This window comes from Monoraphidium neglectum, assembly GCF_000611645.1.
Source record: "Monoraphidium neglectum strain SAG 48.87 unplaced genomic scaffold scaffold00311, whole genome shotgun sequence".
NCBI classification, from domain to species: domain Eukaryota; kingdom Viridiplantae; phylum Chlorophyta; class Chlorophyceae; order Sphaeropleales; family Selenastraceae; genus Monoraphidium; species Monoraphidium neglectum.
In genome coordinates, this window is record NW_014013317.1 from 1 (window position 1) to 13,322 (window position 13,322).

Here is a 13,322-nt window from a genome sequence, read left to right on the forward strand (position 1 = left end):
GCGCCAAGTTCGACAGGAGCAGCAGGAGCAGCAGCAGCAGGAGCAGCAGGGGCAGCAGCAGGATCAGCAGCAGTAACAGGGGCAGCAGCAGCGGCGGCGGGGGTGCCGTTTTACGGGCCGTCCGACGAGGGCGAGGAGGACGGGGACGGGTGGATGCGTGAGCACGCGCTTGCTCTGGAGAGGCAGGTAGACGCGCGAGAGGCCGAGGCGGCGCGGCACGCGGAGCGGCGGGAGGAGCGGCGGCGGCGGCGCGAGGGGCGGCAGCGGGAGGCTGGGGGCGGCGGCGGCAATAGGGACGGGGAGGGCGGCGGGGCGGCGGTGGAGGTGGATGCGGCTGAGATTGCGGGGCAGGTGCGGGGCTTCCTGCAGCACCTCTCGGGCTACGAGGGCGCGGAGGTCCCGCAGCCAAGAGGTGGCGGCGGCCCGGGCAGCCCAGGCGCAGCAGCAGCAGGAGCAGCAGCAGCAGCACCAGGGGCGGCCGGGCGCAGCGGCGACGTGCGCTTCGACCCTGAGGGGTTCCTGGCCAACCTCGCGGCCGCGATGGGGCCGGGGGGCGGCGGCGGCGACGGCGGGCCGGCTGCGGTGGCGGGCCTGGAAGCGCTGTTGGGCGGCCTGAAGCAGGCGGCCGCGGCCGCGGGCGTTGACGTGGGGCAAGGGTTTGGAGACGAGGACGAGGAGGAGGATGAGGGGTGGAGCTCGTCTGAGGAGGGGTCCTCGTTTTTTGGCAGCGGGTCCGAGTCGGGTAGCGAGGGGGCGGACGAAGAGGACCGGCAGCAGCACCGGGCAGGGCCGCAGCAGGGGCAGCAGCGGCAGCGGCAGCAGCTGCCGGACAACTGGCTGGAAGTGCCGCAGCCGCCCGCGTCGGCCGCGACGGCACGCGGAGCCTCTGCGGCAGCTGCGCCCCGCGCCGGCGCCAGGGGCGGCCCCGGGCCCCTGCCGCCGCGGCTGGCGCGGCTGCAGGAGTTGTGGGAGGTGCGCACCGCCACTGACAGCGACGACGACGGCGCCGGTTCCGCCGGGTCCTCCGCGTCGGACGACCAGCTGTCCATCGGCGGGGACGACGCTGACGAGGATGCTGACGAGGACGAGGACGGGGGCGGCTCGGGCTTCGAGGACGCGTATGCAGAGGCCCTCGACGCTGAGCTGGCGGCCACGCGGCTCGCAGACAGCTTCGAGCGCGCGCCGCCGGCCGGCGACAGCTCCGCCACTGCCGCTGCGGCGGGGGCAGAAGAAGGGGGCGGGCCTGGTGCGGCGGGCCTGCGGCCGGTGGACCTTGATTTGAACCTGGTGAAGAGCCTGATGGCGTCGTATACCAGCCAGGGCGGCCTGCCGGGGCCGGCCAGCAACCTGGCGGGGCTGCTGGGGCTGACGCTGCCCAATGAGGAGGCCGCGGGCGGCGGCGGCGGCGGAGGGGACCGGCGGTGAGCGGCGGTGAGCGGCAGTGAGGTTTCTTTTTTGTGAGCGGCGATTTCCCAGCAGCTGTGGGTTTCATCATGTTGGTGCTGACCATTTTTACCTGCATCCTTGGTTTCTATCCTATGTGACCCTGCGTGGCAACGGACGCGCTCACAGCAGCAACTTCAGAGGAGCAAACATCTGAGCGTGGCTGCACCGCTGGCAAGTGTTGGGTGCTTGCTGTTGCTTTTGCGCCCATTACATTCCGGTCTTGTAGCAAAGCTTGAATCACAGCAATCTACAGTGACCACATTCAAAAAAAGTAGGCACAACAGCACGCAGGCAGCAAGTGGGTAAAACAGTTGACACAGCCAGCAACGGGGAGAAAGGATTTTTGGGAGAACACAAAAGGGATTGAGCTAGAAAGTTGGTCGCTCCGTTGCGAAAAATTGTCCAAAGCTGTGCAGCTGGATATGCTCTGTGCACCCCGGACGCGCTTCGCTCGGCCAGCCCGGGCCCGCCAGCCGCGCGCTCTCCCCACGAGCATCACGCCGCCTTTGCGGCCCGGTCCTGCGCCTGCCACCGAGCCACCAGCATCGAGTCGATGATGATCTGACTCAGGTGCGCGCTCATCGCCGGCACGACAGCCACGCCCGCCATCGGCCCCAGCGCGGGGCCCAGGCTGGCCAGGACGCTGACGGCCACGGGCAGGGTCTTGACGCTGCCAACGAGGATCACGGCGCGCCGCACGGCCAGCGCGGCCGCGGGGTCGGGGCCGCCGAGGCGCAGCAGCCTGTGGCGCAGGGGGGGGGGCCGAGGGCGGTGCGTGACAAAAACCCGTGCCGGGGGGCATGTATTCCGTCCCGGCGGGGGGGCAATGCCGCCGGTGGGCAGCTGGTGGGAACGGGCGCTGTGGCCGTCCTGGAGCGCGAAGTGGCTGGCGGGCACTGAAGTGAGGGTGGTGCTCCTGATGATTAACGCTCGCATCACCGGCAGCTGACTGTTGCGATCCAACAAGCGCATGGGGTCTCACGCGCCGCACGCGCCTCGGCATCACTGCCAGCGGGGGCGTCGAGCGACGGCCGACCGCGCCGCACCTGCAGGCGCCGATGTTGAGGGCCAGGAAGGCCAGGTGCACCCCCACCCCCGCCGCGGCCGCCACCAGCAGGCTGCCGGCCTCGAGTGGTACTCTCTGTGCGACGGCCTTGCTGATCTGGGTCCAAGGCACCAGGGCCAGCAGCAGCGCGTTGGAGTAGGTCAGGTACTTCTTGCGCGCGTCGACAAACGCGGCGGCGCCTGGTGGGCGGGCGGTGGTGCGATCGCGGGTGCGCGTGTGTTGTGGACAAGGAGCGTGGATGAGATGGTTTCGAGTGGATGAGTCACGCGTGCAGTGGGGTGTGCGCCTTGCTGGAGGGCCCCTGCAGGTGCTGCGTGCACAGCCTGACACGATGGCATGCAGCTGGGGCCTGGTGGGGAGGGGCTGCTCTGAGGCACTGTGGTGGGAGGTACGTGGGTGCTGCGAATCTTCTTCCATGCAGGTCAGCCGGCCCTGACGCAACATCACGCACCAGGCACAAATGCGCGAATGCTGGCGCCGACCAGGGATGGCACCAGGATGGTCTTGACCAGTTTGACCAGCAGCGGCAGCGGCTCCAGGCGCACCGACCCGGCCAGGGCCGGGCCCAGCAGTGCCGGCAGGGTGAAGGGCATCGTGAACACCCCCAGCATGTTGGTGGAGACCGTCAGCAGCAGCGCCAGCGCCACGTTGCCGCCGATTTGCTGTGTTGTTTGGTGACAAGGGGCGAAGCCGCAAGGGCGTCAGCATGGGTTCCCGCGAGGGTCGCGGATAGCGGAGGCGGGGACGCGGCATGTCATGCGAGCGGTTACATGTGTCAACAGACATCCTGTTCCTGCTTTGCATCTCCAAGCCCCCAAAATCCCCTTCATCACGCCGTGGCCCTGAAGTTCGAGATTTATAATTCACGCAGACCTGCGTCAGGGTAACGCCGCTGGACAGGGCGGTGGGCATGCAGCAGAACACCGCCAGGCCGATCGCCAGCTCTGGCGGGTGCAGCGGCAGCCGCAGGACCGCCAGGGAGATCAGCGGGGTGATCAGCAGGATGGAGATGATGCCAAATGCCACGGCACCTGCGGTGGTTGCGGTGCGCACGTATGAGTGGTGAGGTCGCAGACAGGGAGTTCCTTGATTTGGGTCAAGGCGGGGGCAGGGCAGACGAGGGAGGCACTGGCTGAGGCTCCAAGCCATCCGTGTCTGAATGTCCTTCAGTTGCAGCAAGTGCATTGGCTGAGATAGAGTCGGGCCTCCGGCTGCTGCAGCTGCTCACCCCTGGCCTTCAGCGCCTGCAGCGCCTCGCCCTGCCGCAGCTGCAGCCCGCTGATTACGAACATCGCCGTGGTCACAAACGCCGTCAGGTTGGGCAGCTGCGACACGGCCACGCCAGCCTGGGGGAACGAGCAGCCGACGCAGATGGCGGTCACCAGGACAACCGGCAAGAACTGCGCCTGCACAAAGGCGGCGGCCGCTGCGAGCGCGGCGCCAAGCGGGTGCGGCCCTGGTGCTGATGCCGCGTCGCCGCCACTGGCCGCTGAGGCATGGCACGTGAGTTGTCTCTGCGCCCCGTGCTGGTGGCGCTGCTGGCAGACATACGGCTGCCAGAGGCGTGGCTGCTGCCCCCGCTGCAGCCGCTGCTGCTGGCCCCACCCTTGCTGCTGCAGCTGCGCAGGTGGATGCAGCACCGCCGCGGCCGCTGTTCGAGATGCGTGTGCCGCAGTGTGACGCGCATCTTGGCGCCAATGAGTGTGGCTGCTGAAACTTGATAGATGAGATCGATGCCCTAACAACATTTGATGATTGCGGTTCGTCCCGCTTGCCCGCAAATGTGCGCACGGAGCCATCGCTTTGACCTGGAGCTTCTGCACCCGAACAGTGTGACGCGTTGAATGAACAACATAGCCAATTTTGCTTGGCTATCGTCCACACCCCATTTGGCTGCGTCTCACGCCAATGCGTCACTGGGTGAGGTGCTGCGAGGGCCTGGTGTTTGCCCTGCAACAAGCGAAGCAGGATCGCAGAGCAAGGCCATACAGCTTTTCCCAATTAGCAAACGCCTTCACATGCGGATGTGCCACTGCTGTGCTCTCTTCAGCCCACTATTATACCGGTATGAGGTGGGCCGCGCCTTGCGGCCGCCCACCTGCTCGCGGAAACTGCCAGCACCCCCCCTGAGTACGCCCTGTGGTTCACTTCCATTATACAGCGGCTCGTATGCATGCCTGACCCTTTCTGTTGAGTGACCAGCCATCCTACTACACACCAGGCATACTTTCAGGTTTCTGCTTTCGGTTTGCTCCCCTGCCCTCCAGGCCGGCCCACATTGCTCACTCCAGGCGGAGGTTGCCCTTCCACCCTGCCTAGAAGCAGGCCTGAGAGCAGAAGCATACCAACTCGCAGCCACGGCACAGCTGCAGCCGTGCGTCATCGCTATTGCATGCCGCATCACCCTCAACGCAATGGAAGGGCGGCGACCTGGCTCGCCGCTGGCTGCGCATTTGCGGATGCGAGAGCCACTGCAGGTGCAGCGAAACCAGCCGGGCTGCCGGCAGGCATGCCCGGGCTGCCAGAGTTCCCAGAGCTTCCAGGATCTCAGGATGCGCCATCCCCTAAAATTTCCATTGCGCAATCTTGTGCCGCACCGCACCGTGCAGGCGCGTGGCCCACGCCCACATGAGAGGGCAAGTCAGTCTGCGCTCCCTCTGCAGCGTGAAGCAGCACGAACCAGCAGCACAATCAAGACGTGCCATTTGACTGCAGACGCCAAACCCCAGCCTAGAGCTCGCAGGGGCAAGCACATGGCCCTTGGGCACCAGCCATCAAGCCTTGCACAGCCCCTGAGTGGATCGGATTTCAGTCTGTGTGTGAGGGTCAGGACAAGATCTCATCCTCGTCAAAGACAAGAACGTGCACTATGGTTGCAGTCTTCCCCCGCTACAGTGAACCCATCGGGGGTCGGCGGCGCGTTCGCTATAGCCGGCTTGTTCGCTATCGCGAAAAGTGAAATCGGGCAGCTGCTGTTATTGGGGGTAGCGGCGGCGTTCGCTGTAGGCAGGGTTTTCGCTATGGCGGGGTTCGCTGTAGCGGGGGAAGACTGTAGTGCCTCAACATTTTTGTAGGCAGCGCAGCCAGCTCTGAGGATCCCGCATGGCGGCCGTCAGTCAGAGCTTTAGAAGTGCAGCAACTGCAATGCACGCGGAGCCCAGGTGTGGCGCCCCTGTGCACGCTTCTCTGCAGCACCACAGGCAAACCAGCGCCTGGATTTGGATGCCAAGTCCATGCCGTGATACCACGTTGCACCAAGGTGCACTGCGAGGCAGATGGCAAAGCCAGGCAGCAGCGAGGTTCAAGTCGGGACGCACGATTTGTGACATACAGTCCAGGTGTCAATAACAGTGGGTTTGACTGAGGTGTGGTGTGAGGCAATAGGCAGGAAGGACACTAGTGGGAGGAGTAATGTAGTTCACCCACTGCCACTCACACACCTTACAACAACCCAGATCAGGGGGAAGCCTACGAAGCACCATGTGTCCCAAGAGACATGGGCAATTGTAGGGGCAAGTGGATGCCCGGTCCAAAGCAGGGGGCGGTCGCAGGCGTAGTGAGGCGGTGCAAAACGCACGGCACTAAAGCAGCGGCGAACCGAAGCACCTGCCCTCCCCCAGGGCGGGAGCGAGGGTGGTGGTAATGACAAGGCTGTGCCTGAAGGCTTTACAGGAGGAAGCGACCGCGTGTTGATAAAGCCGTGAGCTGAATACCCACAGCATGCAACACACCATGCACAAGGGGGGTGCTCGGGGCGAAAGCGGGGGCTGCCCCACCTGTCGGCCAGGAGCAGCGAGGCAGAGGGGCGCTGGTGCGCCGGGAGGTGATCACGTATGAGCTCAACGGCTGCGCGGTGAGAGACGTATGCGCGTTAATAGAGTGGTCGGCTATGCCGCAAACGTACCAGAAGCAGGGCCAGCCTGGGGTGCCTGCTCAGCTGCCCTCATCCATCAGGAGCCGAGTGCTCCTGCTGAAATTGCCTATGCTGAAGTGCGCCTGTCCATGCCCTGCACACACTCGAGGCCAGGCACTCCCATGCAACGCGCAGCCAGGTTCGCAACCGAACCGGCACTCGTCAGATTACACATATACCGGTAACCAACGAGTATTTGATATGAAATCACCGTACACAGAAGAAATGTTGGTGGAAGGAAATGCTTTGCCGCAGATTTGAACTCAGATCACGGTACAATACCGTATCTGGTGTACGCGCAGTCTACCCGGCAGCAACAGGACTTACGTTCTGCTCAGCAACATATAGATATGTCGCAAGCTTCAGACACCAGGCCCAAGACCAAGCGCCTGTTAGATGCGTTCGGCGCCGTGCTTGCCCTGGTTGCGCGGAATGGCACTGTCAGCGCCGCCAGGGCGGGGCCTGTGCTGCAGGAGTTGATCGCCGCTTCCAATGCTGCGCCCACGATTGCGCTGCCGGTCGCGCTGGCGCAGCGGCTTGCGGCAGCGCTAGCGCAGCCGGCGCCCAGGGACCGTTCACGGGCTGCGCTCCTCGTCAATGGGCTGCATCGCGGCGTTGTACACTCTTATCTGGACCAGGTGTGAGCTCATGTTACGAGGCCGATTGAATGCAAATAGGGAATGGCTCTTGGAGAATGTCCCGTAGTCGTGTCGCGCACCTTGGCATATTCGCAGCTGCATTTTCAACGCTGGCTCGGCGGCTTCGGCGTGGCGAGACCCTGTCCTGGCATGCGCAGCACTCCCGAACCCCCCTTCTCTCTTCGCTTGAACCCCCTTCACTGCCGAACCCCCATCCGCATGCATGCAGACATCGCAACTGGCAGTCAAAGGCGGCGTCGTGGCGAGCCTGACTCGCCACCTCTGCACATGGGCAGCCGACCCTACGATCGCACAGCCTGCCATCAGCGCGCTCTGCTTGCTGACTTCAAACAACAGCGCAGCCCTTGCTGAGTTCCTGGCCGCGCCCGGCGACGCGGTGGCCGTGCTGCTGTTGCTGGCGCCCGCGCTGGCCGACGACCTCGACGCGGCGCGCGCGGTCGCGCTGCTGAGCGCTTTGCTGGACCATGCGTCCATCGAGAGCCGCGAAGCGGGCAGGGCGATGGTCGTGCGATACGCCGCCGCGCCCTCGGTGTTGGACACCACGGCGCGCCTGCTGCAAAGAAGCGGCTGGGCAAAGGAGCAGGAAAGGGCCCTCGTGGCATTGCTGGCTGCAGTGGGGTATCATTGCCGCATTTCGGGCCGCCCTCTGGCTCCAACTCCGGGGCTAGCGCGCGCGGCTGCCGAGGTGCTTGTGCGGCACGCCAAGAGCAGCGGCGCCCGAGCGGCCGAAGCTGCCAAGCTCTTGAGCAATGTGTTGTTCGCAGTTGGCCCCTATTTCGCGCGCTTGTCGGCGGAGCCTGTGATACAGGCTGTTGTGGCGGTGCCTGCTGCGCTGGCCACTCTGGTCAAACTCATTGGCGACGAGAACACCCCGGCTGACACCAGAACGCACAATTTGCTTTCAATCATTGTGATGCTCGAGACACCACATGGCGCAGAAGCATGCCGGGTTTTGCAACAACTGCCGACCATTGCCGCGCTGGTTGCCTTCCTGCGCAATCTGCGAGGCGGACCAGGCGCCGACGGGCGCGGCGGGGCCAAACGCTTCCTTGCAGGCTCGGCTGCCCTGGCTCTGATTGCGCTGGACTCCTCTGGCCCAGCCGCTTGGACCCGCCTGTTGGCATCCTCCCCTGGTGCCATCGAGGCTGTCGTGCGGATGCTGCTTGAGATTGACGCCTCCTTTCTGCCGATGGTCATCACATCATGCGGGCTGCTGCTGGCGTGCGTGGATGCGCTGCTCGCCCCTGGCGAAAGCGGCAAGTGTGCTTTTGCGCGCATCAGCCAGGCACCTGGCCTCGCGGCTGCCGTAACGACCCTGCTGCAGCGGATGTTGGCCCAGGCCTACCCCCCAGAGGCCTTGGAGGAAGCGAAGCGACAGCAGGACTTCTTAGCCGTGGTGCTCCATTATCTGGTTGCCAACGGCGCTTCTGGCAGCAACGTTGTTGCGGCAGCGCCGGGCCTCGCGTCCAGGCTGCAAGAGGACGTGGCGTCTCGCTACGAGGCCTCGAGTGCACGCTTGACGCGAGAGTCTGCGGCCCAGCTGCTGAGCAGGGCGGTGACTGGTGACTGCCAGGGCAGAAGGTCGTCTTTCAACCTCATGCATCGCGGCGGCGGCTGCGACGCAGCAGCACCGCTGCTTGGTGGTTGGGATGGCGGCGGTGGCGGCGGTGGGGCTGGGGACGACGCGCCACCAGCGGAAACGACGGCCGCCGCCGATTCGCCTCCAGCACCACACAGCGGGGCCGGCTCGCCGCAGGATGTGGCGGCACGCAGCAGCGACCGCAGCATCAGCAGCGGCAGCCATGCTGGTGTCGCCAACAGCTGCAGTCAACTGGACACAGCCAGCAGTGGCAGTGACGCGCTTCCCACAAAAGCCAACATGAATGCCTCGGCGGCGCCCGCCGCGTCTGCTGTGGCCCCATCAGCAGACAGCTGTGCAGCGCCCCAGCCGTCAGCGACCACCACTCACCCCGACCGTTGCTGCGCTATGTGCGGCGCGGCCTCTGGCGCAGGCGGCGGGCTGCTGCGGCTGTGCAGCGGCTGCAGGTCGGTCCGCTACTGCTCTCAGGACTGCTACAAGGCGGGGTGGAAGGGCGGTCACCGCCAGGAGTGTGCCGCACTGGCGGCCGCACGGGAGGCCGGCGGTGGGGGCCAGGCCGCTCACAAGTGAGCCAGAGTGTGTAAGGCTGTCTTTGAATAGCAAATCATGCGACCTGGGGCGGCTGCATCGTGGCTCTCAAGTGTCAACCTGCTCCTTTGATGGCGCCTTCTTGCCGACAGTCCATGCGCTTTCTCATTCCGCTGGGCAGTCCCGATGGGTGGGACGGCGTGACGCTGGTGTGTCATTTACATGGTAAATACTGCGACTGTCCGGGTGCGGGCCGAGGGGAGAGGGACTCTTTTCTTTGACAGTCGTTGACAAGAATCACAACACCTGCCTGGTTACTCATCGATATGTCATTGTGAGGAGAGGCCTCACCCAAGCGAGCCAGGGGGTTAGGACCAAAACCAGCTCACAGTATCGGACGGCTCACACAATCTCTGTGTTGCACTCGTTTCTGAAAGAAAGGAAGGCGTGTGCCTGGTGCGCGTTGAAAGCAGGTTAGATCAATGCGACCGCGACTCGCACGCCCGGCGCGCCGCCAGCCCCTGGCTCTGCTGCCGGGGTGGCGCGGGGCTTGCTCAGCCCACGTGCGCGTTGGGGATGGTAGAGGTGACGGGCCCCTTAGACGTCATGAAGGGGACGCCCTTGAAGACCGGGTTGCCACCTGGGTGTGGGTGGCGCATGCGGCGGGAGAATTTTTCAAGTCGAAAAGACATACGGAGAGTGGAGGATGGTGAAACAATTGCGGAAAGCACCTGATGTGCGGGCCGTATGCCAGCTGGACTCTGGGATGGTGTAAAGGCAAGCAGGCAACCACAACACTACGTGCTACATGCATGTCCACGGACGGCAGGAGCCAGCCAGGTCAATCGCCCCGGGCACCCACTGGCATCGGTTGTGAGGTCTGGCAGCAGCTTCTCGAGGATCTTCTTCTTGGGGTTGACCTGAGAGGTTCACGTTCGATTTGAGGGGTTCACAGGGTTGAAACGGCACACCAGCGTCCCCGGTAGGATTGAGGGAGGTGCGCGCATCTTGGATGGAGGGCGCGCCAAGCGCCCGCCCTTCGTGGCATCGCCTCGCAACTCCAGGCAAAGTCAGGCAACCGCTTCCATGCCTAAGCGTCGACATTTGACCGATAACTGGTGGGCGGAGGCATGATCACAAGCCACAGGGCAACGCGACGCCCACTCTTGCCCTGAAAAATAGCAACAGGGCACGCTCGACCTTGAGCTGTCGACCTTCTGAAGTACCTCTCGCATCACAAGCGGGGCAGCAGCCCCAACAGACACACTGAAACCTCCACACCCACACCCACACCCACAAAAAACACGCATGCACACAAGAGCCCAGCTTCCCACCCCTCACCTCGGGCAGCGGCGCGTTGGCGTAGCCCTCAAAGGCGACGCGCTCCCCCAGGGGAACGCCCTCTGGCGGGATGATGGGGTCCACCTGGTCGTGGGCGTCGTTGGACGCACACAGCACCTGGCGAGGGGGTAGGCGCAGGGTCGGGGCGGCGCGGTAGCAACAGGCGGGTCAGACCAGCTGAAGTGTGATGTGATGAGGGCCCAGGGCGACGGGGAGGCAGAGACGCAAGCTTGCGAGCAGTCAGCAGGAGAAGGGTGTCTGAGAACAGACAGCGGCGCAGTGGGGGCGCGCGCGGCGGCACCATCATATATTCTCAAACTTTATTTCGCGCCCACGAAGAGTCGCGTCGAAGGGTTGTTTTGTAATCCTTTGGTGCGCCCGCGCCCCTCGCGCGGCAGCTGCCTGCAGACGGCGCGCGCGTCAAAAAGCACGCATGCCACCCAATGCAGCCACGCCAAGCACACAGGCAGCCAGAAGCTCGCAAACACTCACACACCTAAGAAATTTGATAAGCTCAATGATCAGATCAACACATTGGCTCGTTAATCAAATGACTTTTCAAGACCTCTCAACGGAACCCTCACGGCGCCCTCAACAGCAGGCGCCGGCCACGGCCGCACCATGCCGTAGGACATCACGTCCCGCATCTTGGCGGGCTTCAGGTTGAGCACCACCACCACGCGCCGCCCCTGCATCTTTTCCTCCGGTACAAACTTGACCAGCCCGCTGATGACCTTTTGGGGGGGGGGGTACCGAGAGGGTGATGCAATGGAGGAGCGTGAGTGAGGGCACAACTGGGAAAGCAGGGCAACAGCAGTGAGAAGGCGGGGGCCGAATACAGGGGCTGGGTGGGGCGCCAGCATGGGGGCCCGTTGAGCAAATGGGTGCCCGGCAGGCATGGCCCGGTGGCTGGCTCAAACCGGGAGTGACTCGAGCACCACCCCCCTGCAGCACTCGTCGTCACGCGGCCTCGCTCCACGCGCGCCAACCCAGCACCACCCCGCCCCCGTGCCCCTCAGATCACTCAGATCACCCAGATCGTCACCTGCCGCGGCTTGTCCTCCCCGACGTCGATCTCCTCCAGGTACAGCGAGTCCGCGTTGGGGTGCTTCCCGACCTTGACGATCTGGCCGACGACAATGTCCAGCATGTCTATCCGCACCTCATCATCACCGCCGCCCTTCTTGCCGCCCGCCGCCGCCGCCGCAGGCGCCGCCGCGCCGTCGCCGCCGCCGCCGCCGCCCTTCTCTTTCTTCGCTTTCTTCTCCTTGCCGCCCGCCGCGGGCGCCGCCGCGGCCGCTGCGGCGTCCTGCGCGGCTGCGGCCGCGGGGCTGGCGGCGGGCTTGGGGGCGGCGGCCGGGGGGGCCGCCTTGCTGCTGCTGGCGGCAGGGGCCGCCTTGGTGGCTGCAGAGGCGTCGGAGCCTTTGGCGCTGTCACCCTGAAGAATTTGTGTGTGTGGATGATGATGTGTGTGTGTGTGTGTGTGTTTGTGTGTGTTTGCGCGCACAAGCGCGCGCGTGTGTGTGCGTATGTGTGTGCGCGCGCTTGTGCGCACATGCACGCTCGCACCAGTGCGTTCCTGAGTCATGACATGTGTCAAGGTATGTTGCGTGCGCACAGATCTGTCGCAACCTTACGCTCTTGTGCATGCAAGCCACAACCCGCTTTATCTGACGTGGCCATCCCCAGACCCTGAATGGACCCCTTGAACCCGATTAGGAACCCAGGTCCAGGCCACCACCCCGCAGCCACCCACCTTCCCGCTGCTCGACGCAGCGCCCGCAGCCGATGGCGCCGGCGCCGCGGGCGGCGGCGGCGGCACGAAGCGGGGCAGCTGCAGCTGTGTGTGCTTGAAGACGGCCTGCTGGGGGTCTGCCTGATGCTGTATGAGGTCAAACCACCGCAGCAGGCTGCAGAACTGGTCGGTCTGCGCCAGGGGTAGGGCGGCCTGGGAAGGGCGGCGGCGGAGCATGGGCGCCGGGGCAAGGGGTGGCGGGAAGATGTCAAGATGATTGGCTGTGCACATGAAAAGTATTGCATGTCTGGTTGTCGAGGCTGCGGCGCCGCGGCGGGCGCGTGCGGGATGCGGAAGGCAAATGCGGGCGCCGCCCGCAACCCTTCTGGGCGCAGCGCTGCCGTCCTGGGGCCTGGCTGGGGCCGGGCCGCCACCGCCGCGCGATTGCCCTCCCTCCTGGCGCATTCTAGCATCGACGCCCTCCCTGTTGCGCAGGCCCCTCGCCAACCTTCCTGCGCCCCCGAGAAGACACCCACCACTGCGGGCTGCACGGTGCCAAACACCGCAAGGTCAGCCAGGGTGAGGCGGCTGCCCACTAGGTAGGTGCGGGCCTGCAGCTGCTCATTGACCTGAAGGTGGGTGGGTTCGCGGCGCAGGGTCAGACCTGCTGAGAAGGATACCACCATAGCGCTGCAACCAAGCTGGACGAGCGATGATGCCTTGTCCCATCCCAATATCAACGCATTGGTTGAGCTGTCTGCCTAAAGTGTGGATAGCCCCGCCGCGTACCTGCCGCCCCTTTGGTTGCTTTCATTCACAGCGGCTAGAGTGGTCCTGGGTCCTGACGCAATTTGCAGGCACTGTGGGTTGCACGTCGGTCCTGCGCAAGCTGCCGCGCCCCACCTTTGCCAGCTTATCATCCAGCAGCAGCGCAAGCTCGGTGGTGCACCACGTCAGCCACTCGGACACCTGCATGGTGCATGAGAATGCGCGCGCGCGTGCGTGTGTGTGTGTATGTGTGTGTGTGTGTGTGT

The 13,322-nt window shown here is 64.8% G+C and overlaps 3 protein-coding genes across 3 annotated transcripts in view; 1 reads left to right on the forward strand and 2 right to left on the reverse strand.

The window, feature by feature from the left end:
• Positions 1–153: 153 nt before the first annotated feature.
• Positions 154–1,425, forward strand: MNEG_2670 (hypothetical protein; the record flags this gene model as incomplete). The annotated part of the gene is made up of 1 exon (XM_014048846.1): positions 154–1,425. One exon carries the CDS (start codon positions 154–156, stop codon positions 1,423–1,425), a length of 1,272 nt encoding a protein of 423 aa, XP_013904300.1.
• A 516-nt stretch (positions 1,426–1,941) lies between these two features.
• Positions 1,942–4,737, reverse strand: MNEG_2671 (hypothetical protein; the record flags this gene model as incomplete). Its single annotated transcript, XM_014048847.1, has 6 exons — positions 1,942–2,188; positions 2,493–2,691; positions 2,964–3,174; positions 3,386–3,543; positions 3,741–3,938; positions 4,731–4,737. 6 exons carry the CDS (start codon positions 4,735–4,737, stop codon positions 1,942–1,944), a joined length of 1,020 nt encoding a protein of 339 aa, XP_013904301.1.
• A 5,029-nt stretch (positions 4,738–9,766) lies between these two features.
• The window catches only part of MNEG_2672 (hypothetical protein), a gene marked incomplete at both ends in the record, with an annotated part of 4,689 nt that continues 1,133 nt past the window's right edge, over positions 9,767–13,322 (reverse strand). The window contains 8 exons of the mRNA XM_014048848.1: positions 9,767–9,852; positions 10,075–10,132; positions 10,554–10,670; positions 11,174–11,287; positions 11,599–11,991; positions 12,310–12,501; positions 12,825–12,917; positions 13,192–13,257. Coding sequence (XP_013904302.1) covers positions 9,767–9,852; positions 10,075–10,132; positions 10,554–10,670; positions 11,174–11,287; positions 11,599–11,991; positions 12,310–12,501; positions 12,825–12,917; positions 13,192–13,257 — 1,119 coding nt within the window. The remainder of the gene's footprint in view (positions 9,853–10,074; positions 10,133–10,553; positions 10,671–11,173; positions 11,288–11,598; positions 11,992–12,309; positions 12,502–12,824; positions 12,918–13,191; positions 13,258–13,322) is intronic.